Source organism: Lampetra fluviatilis, chromosome 25 (assembly GCF_964198595.1).
Source record: "Lampetra fluviatilis chromosome 25, kcLamFluv1.1, whole genome shotgun sequence".
NCBI classification, from domain to species: Eukaryota; Metazoa; Chordata; class Hyperoartia; order Petromyzontiformes; family Petromyzontidae; genus Lampetra; species Lampetra fluviatilis.
Genome location: NC_136299.1, coordinates 4,319,966 through 4,338,272, shown reverse-complemented (window position 1 = coordinate 4,338,272; position 18,307 = coordinate 4,319,966). Strand labels below are relative to the sequence as shown.

The following is an 18,307-nucleotide window of genomic DNA, read 5'->3' as shown; positions in this document are numbered from 1 at the left end:
CAAGTTACTTAAAAAATGTATATGTCACAAAGAAGCCTCGTCAGATGCACCATATGTAGTCAACCGGGGTAATCAGAGGTGCACTCACACACGTGATGTGAATGGTAGATTCAAGCAACTCCCTTGGATACGTGCACTGCTGACGTTTAGACTCAAAATTGTCTGAGAAATTTTTAATTTCGATTTAAAGCTTTCGTGACTGCAGGGATTCATCTTCTTGGTTCTTTCGGTAAAGTCACGTAGAAGGGAAGTAATAAAATAATAAAAATAAAACATAATAAAATGAAATATTTCTCACAGAAATATTTCAAAACATAATAAAATGAAATATTTCTCACAGAAATATTTCATTTTATTATGTTTTATTTTTATTATTTTATTACTTCCCTTCTACGTGACTTTACCGAAAGAACCAAGAAGATGTCTGAGAAATGTTTACCGGGCGTTAGTTTTGTCTGATTATTGAGCAATCGCCTTGGGGTTCAGAGAACTACAAACAAGTACCATATTTGAAGAACGGACGTAAATTGACACTGCTGCTGTACGCTCAATCACGACATAGGTAGACACAGAACACAAAAAAGCAGATGAGGTGTAAAGCTAAAGGCATGGAATGCAGGATGGATGTTCCATGCAAGATCGGGCCGAAACGTCATACGGCAAAAAACGAAGTGAACATCTGTAATAATTGGCTTAGCACGCGACGCCGAATAAAGACGGGCTTTTTGATTACGCACTCTAGCACTCTCCAAGCGTTTAATAAACACTCATGTCTGCTTGCAGAAGCATTGTTCCAAGACCAGAGGATCATAAACTAAAAGCACACGCACGCGCGAAACAGATGCGGCTAACCTCGAAGTGGAGACGCCACCGAGGCACGCTCAGAGCACGCGCGCAAGCACACACGGGAGCGCGCACGATAGCGCCAACGCACGCTGAGTCCACCCACAAGCGTGGCGGGGCAGACCGCACCTCGTTTGGTGATGCCACCGTTAAGTTTTTTTATATCTATTTTTTTTTATCATATTTTTTTTTTACGCGCCACATACAGAACTCGTGGCAAGTCTTTGTTCGCCCGCACCAAGGCCTTATCTCGGGCAAAGAGAGGTCGGCATCCTGAGTCAACCTTTGACCCCTCGCCCCGGGCAAGCTTCTCGGTCGGTTCGGTCGGTGGCCTAGCTGCACTTGCAGGACTTGACCACCATGTTGGAGAGGTGCTCCACCTTGGGCGTCTTGTTGACGTAGTAGAGGATGGGCAGCGGCTCCAGGTCTTGCGGCACGCAGCACGGAGACACGGACGCCTCTGGGTTCAGCGTGTTGTACAGGCTCAGCACCTGCTCAACCACACCGCCGGAAACTCGGGTTACCCCCCCCCCTCCTCCCCACTCCCGAGTACAACAAGAAAAAACACGATGAGTTATGACAAAATATTTTTTTGGAGTTAGATCGCGTAAATATTTACACGATTTAACCCCAAAACACCTTGATTATGGATAATTTTGGTCACGAAAGGCTACACGTTAAACAAAGCAGAATATATCACGGATAAAGATGCCATCGTGCACAGCAAGGTATTGAACCACAATTTTGAACCACAATACCTTGCTGATCTCGTCAAGGAACATGAACCATCACGCGAACTCTGGTCATCCTCGCAGCGGCTTTTGGCTCAGCCATCGAACAAAGACAGTTGCCGCATCGCGCACTTTCAGATGCACCTCTGCGGCCGTCTGGAATGCTCTTCCTTCCAATATTCGGAAGCCACTGGAGTGATGGACTTTTACAGGTAGGAACAACCGTTCCACACTGCCCACCAGGGCTTATTTGTCTGTCTGTCGTGCCACGCCCTCGATTTGTATTTCATAAAGCGCTTCGGGCGGGCTCAGCACCACATGACGCGCCGCCCCACGCAGCTTGCGCCGCGTGACACGAATCGCACGAATGCGCTGTCTAACCAAGTTCCTACCTGCCCACTCCGAAGGAACGTGTTAAATCGAGATTGAAAACTCATTTGTTTAAAATTGCGTTTTGTGATTAGTTCGTATTTCTCCCACACCTCCGATTAGCATGGTTGGCTATGTACGGTACGAAACAAGTTCAACATAGACAGGTCCTTAAGTGGCACCGTGCTGCGATCGCGTGGCGCCTGCTTGCCTTGCTGTGCTGGGTGTCGGTGCTCCAAAGATAAGGGCAGGGTCCGGCGCAGAAGTTGGCCTGGTAGCCACGGGGCTCGTGAATCCACTTCCAGCCAAGGTCCCTCCTGAAGTCGATGTAGAGTTGGCGCAGACAGCAGCTGTCCTCGACGTTGCTGCGGTTGCGATTTGACAGCGCAGGAGACACTTTCACTCAGGACATCGTCCGGTCGTTCTGTATTCATTTGTGTTACGTGGTACGTGTGCGAATGTGTACATGCTATCCATAGTCATGATAAACGTTTGTTTAAAAATGTGTCGTAACCCTCCACCACCCGACACGGCCAATCAGCAAAAAAAGTGTCACGTTGACAAAAGACAAAGAGTTCACTACTTTAGCCTACCGGTTGTGTTGCAGAGTGAATTCACAACATTTACAATTTTTGAGTCATCGGGCAAATTGCCCGATGATGCTGGATGTAATTACCAGCGAAACGTCATACTAAAAAATTGTAAATGTTGTGGGTTCACTCTTCAACACACCGGTGGGCTAAAGTAGTGAACTATTTGTCTTTTGTCAACGTGACACTTTTTTTGCTGATTGGCCGTGTCGGGTGGTGGAGGGTTACGACACATTTATAAATAACGCGATCTAACCCAAAAACGTTTATTATGAATAATATTGGTCGCGAAAGCCTACGTGTTAACCTGAGCTATCCATAGAGTTCTGTAATCCCTTAGGTTTACCGCCCAGATATCTGACTTGCTGGCAGATGCAGTTATTCCACTGTCAGACCACAACCAAGTTCACGATTAGTTATGACAATCGATAAAAGGTACAAAGCGATGTATGTCCTAGGGCAACCAAAATAACAAGAAGAGCCATTTCTTTCCAATTCGGTACAAAATTCAGTATTTCAAGAGCCGCAATGCATCTGAGTACATACTGTACATACGTACATATTGTCAAGAAGCAGCCCGTAAAGAGCCGCATGCGGCTCCGGAGCCGTAGGTTGCCGACCCCTGTCCTAGGGTATTAAAGGCCACTGTGTTTAAAGCTTAAAGTGTTAACCACTTCATCATAGATTACTATAGTTTATGGAAAGTTATTAAGCATGAGTTGTGGACTTTAATGATCGAATCCATTAAATATCTTTTACTGGCCATCATGTAATCAAACGAATTTCAAGAGGTTCTGTGAACATACTGCGGTCGATTTTCTTGTGCCTCCTGCACTTTGGTAAAAACACCTTGAGAAAGTCTTAGTTGGCCTGCGTTTTTGTCCGAGTATACAGGGATGTCCAATGGATGCTAAACATAAATCGTGTCGTTGTGCCCAAATCAGCATAATTCAATGAACCAGTTAGATTTCTCCACAAATCTGGCTGTCGCCTGATTAAGCTAGTTGTAACTACCGGCGAAACGTCGTACTCAGATGGTACATATTGTGGCTTGGCTCTCCAACACACCGGTGTGCTGTACTAGTGACGAATTGGCACGTTCTGTTTACGTGACAACCCTTACTAGTTGGCCGTGTCGGGTGGTGGCAGGTTTTAACGACACATTTATATATTTACGCGATCTAACAAAAAAAAAACCTCTATTATGGTTGATAAGACTTAATAACAACAAGGCACAATGTGTTCAATGTAAGCAGCCTCACAGCAGCTCATCTATAAGGGGGACAGGCATTGCCAGCTAAAGGCATGCGAAAGCAATTTTCAACAGTTTACCGTAATGGTGTGGAATCGCAACAGGATTCCACGCATTTTTAGGGTTTTACAATTTTAAGAATGGCTTTCATATGCATTGGCAAGAAGCCCCACGTCGGAGCAAACGACACCACCCCAAATTTCCATTCCTGCAATGTTTAATTTTCCCAGCATGGTGACGGAGAGTTCAAAGTATTTCAGCAACGCCGAGACTCAACAAAGCGGAGGGAAAGAGGAAAAAAAAACACGTTCAATTAAATAAAGCAAAAGCGTTTCCGTTGAATTTTTTGGCTGTTTTATTTGCACAGAAGCAAAGGCCTCCTATACCAACACAATGCCCAGAAGGCCAATAAAAAAAAAGTGCATGCAGTGAAAGTGAGAAAATAAGTGGTTTTTTTTACTCGAGCAAAAAAAAATATGTTCTTGTTTGATGTCAAGAGCACTCAGCCGAATACTGTCCGTTGATCTGCTTCAAGTTAGCCTTGTTTCATTGGAAGTGTTTAAAGTGCTTTCTGGCACGCCCGCACCGCCGTCGCGCAAATATTCAAGCCCCCCCCCCGCTTCTGCACAATGAATGCCCCCGACTTTATTTGTTTAAAAAAAAATGCGCCGAAGTCTTCCGATTGCTGCTGTTTTGTGGCATTTAAAAATGCCCCCTCCTCCCCCACCCCGAGGTTTCAAAGCTGTATTTGCTTTGCGTTCCGCGTTGCTCTGACGGAATGGGTATCTCCCTTCCCCCCCCCATCACACTTCACCACCCCCCTGCACAATGAGGGTTGTAATGTACGTACGTTTAACTTATTTTGCATCGTAAATAGCCAACCGTGCTAATCGAAGGTGCGGAGCACGCTAATCGGAGGTAACAATCACCTAGCACGAGCGTATTATCACAAAATGCACCGTTATTTTTGCCCACCCCCCAACTATGACAAATGAAACAAGCTGGGCCAGCTGCTGGGTACAGTTGTTCATGGCCTTTTCATCGTAAAATAAAAGTTGGAAACGCAGAAGGGCCTCGTCTTGTTGGAAAACGAAGCCGCCGTTTAATTACCAATAGCTTGCGCCACGCAAAAAGTGTTTTCCTCGAACGTAAGACGCTGCTACTTGTATTAAAATACGTATGGCTGCAACTGATCCGCATTGTAATTGTGGCCACGCGTGGGTAAAAAAGTCAGAGGGCACAGTCAAATCAGCTACGGGGGGGTGGTACTCAAAATTACCGGCGGTTCTGCAAAAGTGGAGGAATTTACAGATTCATATGGCAGGGATTCAATCTATGAGATGACTGCTGTGGATTTATGTCAGGTAGGTAGAATGGTAATTTACACAAAAAAACCTCTTCTTGAAAATCAACAGTATTGTAAATGCTGCATATTTCCGTGTCTTGATGTGAGGGAAAAATTGTCCACGATGGCATGCAAAAAAATAAAGTAAAATGTTTAAATGGAAGAGCTGCCGGTATAATGGTGGATAAACAAGATATACTTGAATATCTGTTGCGAAAGAAACATTGTGTTTTTTTACTTCGTTTAGCAAACACGGTCAAGAGTCAGCCAATGAGTGGCAAATGTTCAACAAGCCTGCCTCGCCTCTGCTAATGAGAGCCTGGACGTTGAGTCAAAAGTTTCCTCGCTTTAACAAATGAACCTCATGGCGAGAACCCGGGGTCCCGAATAAACGGAAGTTAAAATCGTAATACACTCATTTATTTTTGGCGACTCCGTCCCACCGCGCACATAAACGCCGTGACCCACCTGGCACGGATCATTCTGTTGTCATGTCGTGCAAGCGAGGACAGATGCGCAGAAGAAACACAACTTTGAAACTTTGATTAGCGCATCGTGTAGAGCTCGTCGAGATAAATAGATTGCTGTATCGTTCGCCTTCAACAGAAATAAAATAACGTCGCAACGCAGATTATGCGAGTCGGGGGCTTATGGGACCCCGGGGTCCCGCCATAAGGTTCAAATGCCGCTGAATGATATGGGTCTGAGAAAGTGGATAGACACGGAACACAGTTTATGCTGACGTCTTCACACATGACGCCCAACAACAACAACGCAAAATCAGTGTGACTACAATCATTTGAGAGGGATCGTTGAGTTAGCAAGCCATTTATTGGGAGGGAGTGGTAGTTATTGGCAGAGTAAATGTGGACGTTGTTAGCCTAACAATGAGTGGTACCATTGATTAAGTTAAGAATTACTGAATTATTGAATAGGTTGGTGAGTGATTGAGTGCTTTTTCTTGAGGGAGGGAGAGTATACAAGAGTGTGTATAGCACACTAAGTGAATGGCATAATAGAGCAGAACCTGTGAGTGAGTGAACAAGCGAGTGATGGAGTGGTAGCGTGAATGAGCGATTGTGTGAATGAGTGAACCAGTGATTGAGTGTTCCCATGCACTTCATGCCTTCACACCTCCACCCGTGTCATTGAATGGTTCTGCTCGAGTGAGCGTATAAATGGGTGAGCGAGTAATTGAGTGAACACTTGAGTATTTGGGTGAGTAATACAGCGTACGAATTAATGAGTGAGCAATCGTTGTTGTAGGTCCAGACTGTAAGCAGTAGGCTGTCTCAAGGAGTGAGTGAGTGAGTGAACAAACGTGTGGGTGGGTGGGTGGAAGAGGCTCACGAAGAACACTCCTGGGCAGTTAGAGGCAGTCACCCTCCAGCTACAGTGGAGGGCAGAGGGGCGACGCTCACAACAACGAGCGGAGTTCCAGGTTACTACAACGCAGCAAATTGGCACAGTGGGGAGCACGGGTGATGTATTTGCCAGTAATCTCAGCCAACCCAAGGTACCTGGGTCTGCCCGTGACCTCCTGCACGTAGCCTGACACATCAGTTAACCCATAAAACCTGAGTTTGCCCAGTGACTTCCTGCCACTTCACATGGGCTCAAGCTGCACTTAGCCAGGTGCAGGTACAATGCTGACTCCACCACTTAGTGGCGAACGGCAGTCGTTGTTTCTGGCGTAGGAGAGTGTGTCAATTAACTCTTTCTCATGATGATGACGTACGTGTACGTGCATGTACGTCATCGGAACGGAACCGGAGGAAAACCCAAAATAAAATAACTTCATCGATACCCGAGGCTTCCACAAGGCCATGCGGGAGGGTGCGTGGCACAGTTTGGCACCAGCGGTTCTCTGCGGTGAGTGCAATGTCTTCGAAAACAACGGCGCTACGCCTTGCAACTTGCAGACGTCCCGCAACGGAAGAGGCTCAACGGGTGACGTGACTGCAACGGGCAGGTACAGACCGGAAGCAGTAGGCCGCGTCGAGGGCACGTTTGCGCCGCTTGCCCTGGGGCTGAGTCTCGAGTCGATACGAGGGCAGCATCATGAGTAGCAGGTGCGCTCCCCGCACCAGACCCTGCTGCTGCTGTTGCTGCTGCTGTCGGTGTCCACCATCCGGCCCTCTCACTACCTCGTCGTCGATGCCTGAGGAGTACGACACTCATCAGAATCATCATCATAACTGTAATCTGCGCTCCTGCAGTGGAGGAGGAATAGCAAAAACTTGCACAAACTCTCTCCCTTGAAGCCCTGCCGTCCATGGCTGGCAGACCTTGGCATTTAGCTCCTGGACATACGCAACAGCGGAATCATCATGAACAACATGAATAGCATAGAGTAGAGTATTGGATATCCGACTGTCACGTATCCACCCTGGCCAATGAATTTCCCACACCAATGCGATGCTTGTGCACGGTCGTTGTAACCAGAATCTCATGTAATTTCATATTTATGAAGTGCCTTCAATCACGACGCATAACAGTAAAACAAAAACGGCGAGAAAATAGAATGATTCGAGTGGAAGGAGCGTTAAAGGGTTGAGAAATGAGTGACTGCATACATTCTAAAGTACTGTCAAGCATTTCCACACATGTAAAGCAGTTTGTGCTTTATATGTTACACGTACCTCAATTGTCCACAGCGGGTCGGATATGTGATGTAGCACCGCACTTTAATATAACAGTATCTGTAATTCTTTAGATGTTTGCTCGTGCTCCAATTTGTTTGCTTAATGAGAGCCCCTTGATTTGGTGTGATTAGTGCTGGCCGCTGGTCAATGCTTGTAAAAATATAAAATTGTCTAGACATGGTAACAGGTAAGCAACATAGGGTGAGGGAATAGGCAGATAGTAAGTGTTTTAATATCAAAATGTGCTTCCATACCATGAGCCTCAGATACTTTTCACAGTTATTCAAAGTCAAAGTTTCTTCCTGTGGAAAGCAGGACTCATTCCTCTTTGGCAGCTATTAACCCTCTTTATTCCTATGATGAGGGGCGGTCTCTTTCCATAGGATGGACACTATTTACGTCCCACAAAGACGCACACATTTTACCAACTGCGAAGGTGCTGACGGCAAAACTGGAATATACGTGCAAAATATAAAGGAAACCTGGCCGCCAATTAGCAGTAAAAAAAAATGTTTCGAGAGAAATTCCTACTGGCATTACTCTGAGAGATGAAATTCATAACTATATCGAATTAACGATGTGGAAAACAACTCGACGTAGCACGAAAGAGTGATCCTGGTGTCCAGTGTTGGGCCACAAAAGCCCCACTGAACTGGCTGAAGAAGAAACCTCAGCGGTGTTATATATCAGCGTTATGCTGTTGACAGAAGGACTGCCTGAAGGACATTGATTTAGCCTCATGTAAATATGACTTAAATGTGAAAAGAAAACACAAATTGAATGTGACCGCGTAGTTTTTTTTGCGGTTTTAGCTGCACAGCTCTCCGAAGTGTTTCGGCGTTCATAGTGGGTGTTGTTCGGCACGATATCCGACATTTCGTCCCACGTGCTGGTGCTGGGAGCTTCTAATTCAATTCCTGCAGAAGCTCCCTCGTAGGTGAAGCGAAACGTTGGACATCACACAGCACGAAACAGTACAATCTCCGAAACCACAAACTCGGAAAATTTTGGGAGAACAACTTTAAAGTTTAATCTAAACTATTGAACTATATTTATACATAACCACGTAATGCCCACTAAGATATATATCTTTTTTTCAAATGCGACCTGGCCACAAATTATATCCCAACAAAGTCGCTTATCACGTGGAAATGTACGTCAGCCAAATACCCTAAACGCATATTGATTCTAAATGTGAAGGGGGAAACCGGAGGACCCGGAGAAAAATCTACGCGACCACTGAGAGAGACACGCAAACTCCATATATACGGGCGTCAGGGTCGGGATCGAACCCACGACCTCCTGCATACTAAGCGAGGTAGTGAACATCTCTCCACCGCAGCGCCCCAAGTTATATTTTAAGTAAATGGGTGAGCAGAAACTCAAGAGACAAGGGACGAGTCTCATTTGCAATGGCTGCTTGCGTTCCACCGTTACCTGCGAACCGAGCGGCGAGCTCCTCACTCTTGTTGGGAACGATGTTGTTCGTGGATGTGACGAAGGTACAGCATGGGCAGTGGATGCTGATCTTGAGTCCCTGATTTTTCACTGTCAATGGCAAAACAAGCACAGAAACGCATTCGACTTTCAATTGTTTTACTTTTACACGTGACCAATGTGATTCTAAATTGTAAATATCGGGTCCGCTCGCGAGAGTAGAATGTGAATCGTGCACCCTCATCCACCCGAAACAGCCAATTTCTCTCCTTGCCCCCTCATCTGCGATTAGCACGATTCACTATGTACTGTGCGAAAGAAGTTCAATATGCATACATACAAACATGTTGTGGATTCACTCTTCAACACACCGGTGGGCTAAATCAGTAAACTATTTTGTATTTTGTCAACGTGACACTTTTTTACTGATTGGCCGTGTCGGGTGGTTGAGGGTTACGGCACATTTATAAATAACGCGATTTAACCCAAAAATGTTTATTATGAATAATATTGGTCGCGAAAGCCTACGTGTTAAACAAACATACAGCCAATTAATATCGTTGTCACGTGAACAATCGCGCCAATGTATTGCTGCTTCAGCGTCACCATAGTGGTGGACCCCCCCTCAAATATGACGTCACAAAGCTCTGCTTCCCCCCCAAAATAAAACATGCTTCAAATCGCTTTAAACTATTGTCATTGTAGTGCGTATTTAATGTGGCGCTGCACTCTGATGTTGTAGGAGAAAACATTTATTACACAGTCTATTTAACTAAGTAGAACGTGTTGTCTAGATTTCTTTAAAATTGCGCATTTTGATGTGATGTCACATTTCTCAAACCCCCCCTCCCCTGGTCAGACATCGTCACAAATGTCTGACCCCCTCCCCCCCCCCCCCAGGTGCGTGACGTCATTTATGGACGGCCCCTAAAACACTTGCCGCATTTGAACAATCTATCTCCCGACACGTGCCCAAGCAGCGTGAGGCACAAACCGAAAAACACGTTCGGGACATCCTCCGTGTCACAATTTGGGCAGAGAAGAACACGCGCGCGGGGATCGACCTCGTGGGAGCCAAGGTGGCTACCTCGGTGCTGGAGCCACTCAGAGACGGTGTCCGTGATGTCAAAGGAGAGCCACTCTTCCTCCGACTTGGGCCGCACCACCTTGCTGTCGATGTACCGCTGGGATGGGGCCCCCGGGTCCTTGAACTCCAGCAGCTGCACGGCACAATAATCATGATCGTCGGCTTCATTGTCATCATCATTGATCGTAAATCGCCATCATCATTGTCATCGTAAATCATTATAAATCATCATTGTTGTCGTTTCAAAAAGTGATAATCATGAAAAGCATCATCATAAAAAACCATCATCATAATTCACCATCATAAATTACCATCATAATTTTCATTAGAAATCATCATAAATAATCATTGCCGTCATAATAATAATCATCATCATAAATTACAGCCATCATGAATCACCATCGTCATTATTATCATCATCATAAAGTGCCATCATCAAAATAATTATCATTATAATAATAAATAATCACCTTCATAAATCACCATCGCCAGCATTGTAATTCACCATCAACACCAACCATCATCACCGCCATCATCATTGTAAACCATGATAAAACCCCATCAACATCGTGATAAATCACCATCATCGTTATCATCATTATAAACAATCATCATGAATCACGATCATCAATTATCCTCGTCATCGTCGTTGTGAACCGGCATTTTTTTATTACACGCTTTTATTTAACTCACTCTGTCTGTTGTTGTTGTTGTTGTTGTCGTATCCTCAAATCTTGTAACTCAATTTTAACCCACTTCCCAATGTGGTATCGACTGCAAACTTAGTATACTTATGTCATACTGATGACAATACCATATTCTATCATAAAAAATAAACAAAACAATATAAAACTATCTTTTTACACGCTTTCTATGAACTCACTCCGTCTGTTGTTGTCGTATCCTCAAATCTTGTAACTAAATTTTAACCCACTTCCCAATATGGTATCGACTGCAAACTTGTTATAATTATGTCATATTGATGACAATACTATATTCTATCAAAAAATTATGAAAAAGTATTTTTAAACATTCATTTTTATATGTTATGTTTCGGCTTGGCTCTAATTGTCCACGCTCAACTGACGTTGGCTGTAAATCACCATGGCCCCTTACGCTATGGCAAGCTTCGGGGCCACTTCCTGGAGTTGTGGAGTTCTGCAATTACGAGTAGGGTACATTTCATTAAAGCGTGTGTAAAATTAAATATTTTTTTTAATATTACTCATTTAACATTGCGCTGTAACCAACAATTTGGAGGAGTCTAAAGGAGTGCAGCGGAAAGCATTCTGCACACCCCCTCCACCATGTCGCGTTCGCTATTTGATTGTTGATTTAAAGCTTTCGTGACTGCAGGGATTCGTATTATTGGTTCTTTCGGTAAAGTCATGTAGAAGGGAAATTATAAAATAATACAATATAAAACAATGAAATTCTAACGACGTTTCGACTGCAACACAAGCAATCATCATCAGGTGTGAAAAACACAGCAAGAAAAAACCGCCACTTTTTTCAAATTTCCTTGCCGTGTTTTTCACACCTGATGATGATTGCTTGTGTTGCAGTCGAAACGTCGTGAGAATTTAATTGTTTAATATTTTTTTTATTTCATTGTTTCTTTTCTACGCGACTTTACCGAAAGAACCAAGAAAATTTGATTGTTGTAAACGAATCTCCACATTCGTTCGTTTGTCCATCTGTGGAGACAAAGGCGTACCTGGTAAAGCTCTATCCTCTGCTCGTTCTGCTTGGCTTGGTAGTTGGGAATACGTAGAATCCTAAATTCCGCCTTGACTAGATTGGAGGCATTCTTTTCCATTGACGTCACATCAAAGTTGAAGATTCGGAAGTAGTCGTTGTAAGGATTTCGCCGCACCTTATCTGCAAGGCAGAGCAAAAACATTAATCGTCGATTAATTTTCTCATTTTGCACCCCTTACTGCGTTTTCACAGCTCAAATCATACGTCCCAGAAATGATATTCAAAATGAAACGAGGTGTGAATGCATTGTGACGACAACAACTCATCACGGAAGTAATACATTACGTTTTAAAAACCCACAACCATGTCAGGATTGCACAAGTAATCAAGAGACGCCTACACACACACAGAATGGTCCCAAATAATAAAATAAAACGTACACGTACTTTATTTTCAATCAAATGCTGGATAACGGCATTCTCCCTACCGCGTCGGTTATGGAGATTTTTTGACCATACTTTACCATGCTGGTTGGTGAAAGTGATTGAACATAGATGCGGGAGCATTGAGGTACAGTACAACAATGCATTTTTCCAGCACTGCCCTCTGCTGATCCGCGCGTAGCACAGTGTAGCCGCTGCCTAGGTCAACTTGGCTGCAGTGGTCGCTCATCCAAATGCTATCCAAACTCAACTCTGCTTAGCATCTGACGTCTGATGAGATCATAGGTAACCGAGGGAAACGCGTTAATAGGAAATTGGTAAATTATCCCCAAGCGGGACCTTCCTAAAGGGCTTGGGGACTCGTTCAAAATTCCCCGGGTCAGTTTAAAATTAAACATTCAAAGAGTTTAAATTTCGATTTAAAGCTTTCGTGACTGCAGGGATTCATCGTATTGGTTCTTTCGGTAAAGTCACGTAGAAGGGAAATAATAAAATAATAAAAATAAAACAATAAAATAATTCTCACGACGTTTCGGCCACAAAGCAAGCAGCCGTCCTCAGGTGAAGAACAGGTCTGTCGGGAAGACAGACAGCGTCTTCACCTGAGGACGGCTGCTTGCGTTGTGGCCGAAACGTCGTGAGAATTATTTTATTATGTTTTATTTGTATTATTTTATTATTTCCCTTCTACGTGACTTTACCGAAAGAACCAAGAAGATGCAAAGAGTTTGTTTTGTTCCAATGAAGCAATGGCACGGCCAATCATATCTTACTGAGACATGCCACGTATTTTATTGAAGTAAACAGCCTCTCCATGGATGGCCAATGTTGACTCCCTACGCACAATTTACGATAATTACTGCAGGTCAAAGGGACTTCCGTGGTCAAACACAGGCGGCTCTGGGCCAATAATAAAAACTAAAAAATTCCACAACACTTTGGTGGGGTCCGGTCTTACGAAACGACACGAAGTGACTCGGTTTTGGCGACCGTCGGGCAAAATGCGTTCATCGTGCATACGCAGGGAGACGATTTGAACACAAAGCATCGTTGAGGTTACACACGGTTTACCACGTGCTCCTGTTGTCATTAATGGGAGCCAGTGCTGTTTTTATTTTTTACAATTTGGCGAGTGGGTTACAACCACAGCTGCTTGAAAATTACCAGGGTCGTATAACACAACCCAAAACACTACTATTTTCAGTTTGAATGTGTCATGTTAACAGCACTGCAGCTTGCCCCAGGATAAGTAATGTATAACAGCTATAGAGCTATTTCTATATTCAAGTTTAATTGCAAATAGTATTATACACATGAGTAAAAACACATGGCAATGCAAGCCGCCTTCTTATTTGGCAACATTTATCAGGTTGTTATTCAATAATGAACATAACTCTTGCTTGGCAAGCCTTACGTCAGGGGTCCTCAAACTTTTTAAACAGGGGGCCAGTTCACTGTCCCTCAGACCGTTGGAGGGCCAGACTATAGTTAAAAAAAACTATGAACAAATTCCTATGCACACTGCATATATCTTATTTTGAAGTGAAGAAACAAAACGGGAACAAATACAATATTTAAAATGAAAAACAAGTAAAGTTAAATCAACAAACTTTCCAGTATTTCAATGGGAACTATGGGCCTGCTTTTGGCTAATGAGATGGTCAATGTCCGGTTCCATATTTGTCACTGCTAGTCGTAACAAGTGATGCAAGTGTGCATCCGTTAGTCTAGATCTGGTTGGAGATTTCAAATGTTTCATTCTGGAAAAAGTTTGTTCACAGACATAAGCGCTGCCAAAGATGGTTGCCATTTTGAGTGCATGGTTCCTGAGATGAGGATATGTCTCAGAGGGGAGAAATGCATAGAAATTATGAAGGCTGCTTGACTTGAATGCGTCTTTCAGAGAGTCACAATTCTGCAGTTCAGCCAGTTCCATTTGGTAAATTGTATCCACATTTTCAATGTCAATAGAAAATGGGTTACGGAAAAGCTGTATGTCCTGTTCATGGAGATGAAGCTCTTGAAATCTAAATTGGAACTCCTTTTGCAATTTTTCCAGTGAATCCACACATGTTTTGTTTGGGAATGCAACCAATGGTTTTTCCGCTAACAGATTTTGAGTTGTGGGGAGATGGCAGAAGTTTTCCTCCTTCACTTGTTTGATGAGGAGGCCTAATTTTACTTCAAATGCTTTGACATGTGATTGCATATCACAGATGAGCTTCCCCTTTCCTTGAAGTTGCACATTGAAACTGTTGAGTAGCTCTGTTACATGTGTCAGAAAGGCAAGGTGCCATTTCCATTCTGCATCATTGAGCTCTGGTACTTCTTTGTTTTTTGAAAACAGAAAAGCTGTAATCTGTGGAAGTAAGTCATAGAAACGTTTCAAAACTCTCCCTCGACTCAGCCAACGGACTTCTGTGTGGTACAGAACATCTTCATAGTCAACATTTAGCTCAGACAGAAATTCCTGAAATTGTCTGTGGTTTAGTGCATGAGCTCTAATGAAGTTAACAGAGTCCCACTTCAGTGATTTACTACACAGCGCTTGTTGGTGGATGAGGCAGTGTATGGCTATTGGATGAGAATGGTTATGTTTGTCCATCTCTTGGTTAATGCGAGCAATTACTCCTTTCTTAGACCCCACCATGCTAGGAGCACCATCAGTTGTCACACTGGCTAGTTTAGCCCAGTTCAGCTCCAAACCATTCACAGTTTGGCAAACCTTTTCATAGATATCCTCTCCTGTAGTTGTTCCTTTGATGCTTTGCAGTGCAGCAAGCTCTTCTGTGACTTTGAAATAGTCATTCGTCCCACGAATAAAAATTAGAAGTTGTGCAGAATCACGAACATCATTGCTTTCGTCGAGTGCCAAGGAAAAATAGGAAAGTTTTTTTGTGGAGTTTTGCAAATGCTGATGGAAATTGTCCTGAAAGACTCACTGTACTAAATAAATCGGCCTTCTCTGGACACATCTCTTTGGCAACAGAAAGAAGGCATTCTTTAACAAATTCTCCCTCCACGAATGGTCTGCCAGTGCACGCTATTAGCTTGGCAACTTGAAAACTTGCTCGCAGTGATGAAATATGTAGCTGCTTCTGCTTCACAAAAGTATTTTGCTGAGTTGTTAATGTATTTTTCAGTTTTTATATTTTATCTTTTCTCACTTCTCCGACCAAACAATCATATTTATCTTTATGTTGAGTTTCATAGTGTCGACGTAAATTGTATTCTTTGAACACAGACACTATATTCTGACATATCAGACACACAGCTCTTTCCTTGTACTGCATGAAAAAGTAATCATAAGTCCACTGTATTTTGAATATCCTACACTCCGAGTAAATTTTTCTCTTTCTTGACATCATTGTTTCCTAGGGAGTCAAAATTGCTATTAGTAAAATACCAATATATATACAGCGCTACAAAAACAATATTCCAGCAATAACTTTGCCCACACAGAGACATACAGACTGCACTGCCCATCAATGCAGTCTGATTGGGGGAACTCCGCTTTTACCCCAGGCTCACACTGGTGCGGGTGCCATTAAAAAGTTAATTACACCTGCAGTTTTGTTCACAGATCGCAGCCCAATGAGTGCTCACCAGCGCAGCCCAATTAGTGCTCACCAGCGCAGCCCAATTAGTGCTCACCAGCGCAGTCCAATTAGTGCTCACAAGCGCAGCCCAATTAGTGACCATGGGCCGGATAAATGCCCTCGGTGGGCCGCATGTGGCCCGCGGGCCGTAGTTTGAGGACCCCTGCCTTACGTAATAAGTGGTGCGCTATAATATTAATATGTAAAACAATTCAGTCCAATGACCTTTACTTAATCAAATGTGAGTCCATCGGGATTCATTATCTACATCTTTAATCGAAACCAAGGGAACCACAGTTACATATAGATACATCATTATATTGAAATTCATTTCAGACAAAAATTTCACATTCGGGATTTTGGCTAAGCCACTGGCACGCAATTGGCAAACGCTTCTATTTAATGTCCAGGGTTATTTAACTTTAACGCAGAAAGACTACTTTGGTGACATCCTACAAACGGTGACAGACTGGGACGAAAACAAAAGATCGGCCCAGGTATTTGTAAACATAGCGGCCCAAATTTCTGTGCGATCTCAGTGGCCCATTTGGGCTGGGTCCAAAAAACAAATGGGCCGGTGATGAAGAATCTTTGGGGCTGCCGAATAAATAATCAATGAAGCGTGCGCATTCGAGGTACAACATTTTTTTAATAACATTTTTTTCCTCTGATCACGTTTGCAATTTCCCCACACAGACCGGCCCACCTGCCCTCGGAATGGACCGGCCCACTGACCATTTGCCCGGACTGCTCCCCTATGGCCAGTCGGGGGTCTGCCTACAAAAATTGAAGAACAGTGAGAATCAATTAAATGTTTTCATGAAATCTGGCTGAGTAGCATGTGAATAGAAAGGCAGACTATCAGGAAACCAGTTGACAGTTTAAAATGTCGTGTCTTCTTCTTCAATTGAGAGAAGGGCAGCTGTCATTCTCCATTGATGCCTCTGAGCTTGTGGTAAAAATCCCACACGAACACGGATATATGAAAGCGTTCGATATATTAACATCGAAAGAAAATGACCGTTAAACCATCCACAAACACTGCACTGGATGTGGTCGGTTAAATGCTGAAAACATGCGACAGTCAGATATGTGACGGTCAGATTCACAAACGTTACACTCTGTCTATTTTAGAATACAATATGTCACGTGACATTCACAGAGAAACCTCAACGCCTACAATGCACGGTGCAGGAATAGTTAATTATCCAGGGAGATACTTGCGGGAAACAAATCCATCACAAATCCATCACACGAACTTTGGTCTTCCTCGCAGCGGCTTTTGGCTGGCCATCAAACAAAGAGTGGCACTGCATCGCACGTTTTCAGATGCGCTTCCGCGGCTGTACGGAAAGCTCTTCCGTTATTAGAAATCTATATTGAACACTAATTTCTTTATAACTGCTTTTTGTCTTTAGTTTGTTGTCCTTCCCCCACACCCCTGATTAGCACGGCTGGCTCCCTCTGGTGCGAAAGAAGTTCAACAAAGGCATAGAAATCAATTTTGCTTGTGGAGTAGCGGCTCGTTTCAAATCCAGCACCCACAATACTGCACTCAACCCTCCCAGAACACCTTCCTAATCTCCACCAAGTCTACTCAAATACAAAAACAAAGATCCCTCGTATAGCCTGAACAGACTCTATGGGCAAGTGCTGTTAGCGAGCACCTATGAAGGCCGGAAAAGTACACGAGGGGGTAGGTGGCCAGCACCACGCTCGACCGCCTTTGTCTCCCCAGTGGCGATGTTTACACATCGCACCAGATACTCATTTGAGGTTGAGTCTACTTAGGGGAGGCCCAGAACCAGTTCAGATAATCGTCACTGGTGTTGGTCATGAGCGGGAATCGAACCCGGATCGCCGGGTTCATAGCGCAACGCACTAACTACTAAACTACAGCACAGAACTTCAGATCCATGCATTATTAGCAAATGGATCGTGTCTGAAATATTAAATACATCGCTAACCCGTCGTGTGCACTCCCAGTTCAACAAAAATACCTGAATTCACTCCCGTGCAGGACTGGAAACGCACAATGAATATGTGTTTGCAAGGAGGCATTCCCTTACGCAAACGTTGGCTTAAGAAATGCGCCATAAAAGTTATGGGCTTTGAGAAAGGGTGCTGGATCGGCAGGCGCTATACGTGCGTACGTGCTCATGACGGTAAAGTTTCCCGGCAAGCGCATTACTCAAATCACAGCTTGCCGCTGCCCTGGCGGCTCGCGGTGGAAAACTTGCCTCCTGGAAATGAGCACAACCCCTG

The 18,307-nt window shown here is 43.9% G+C and overlaps 1 protein-coding gene across 1 annotated transcript in view; it reads right to left on the bottom strand.

Annotated features, from left to right (window-relative positions):
• Positions 1-1,144: 1,144 nt before the first annotated feature.
• Positions 1,145-18,307, bottom strand: part of LOC144941668 (transforming growth factor beta-2 proprotein-like) — a 30,313-nt gene continuing 13,150 nt past the window's right edge. Inside the window, exons 2-7 of the mRNA XM_078868029.1 lie at positions 12,017-12,180; positions 10,300-10,432; positions 9,213-9,323; positions 7,111-7,291; positions 2,155-2,308; positions 1,145-1,334 (exon numbers count right to left, since the gene is read on the bottom strand). Coding sequence (XP_078724155.1) covers positions 1,176-1,334; positions 2,155-2,308; positions 7,111-7,291; positions 9,213-9,323; positions 10,300-10,432; positions 12,017-12,180 — 902 coding nt within the window. The 3' untranslated portion in view covers positions 1,145-1,175. The remainder of the gene's footprint in view (positions 1,335-2,154; positions 2,309-7,110; positions 7,292-9,212; positions 9,324-10,299; positions 10,433-12,016; positions 12,181-18,307) is intronic.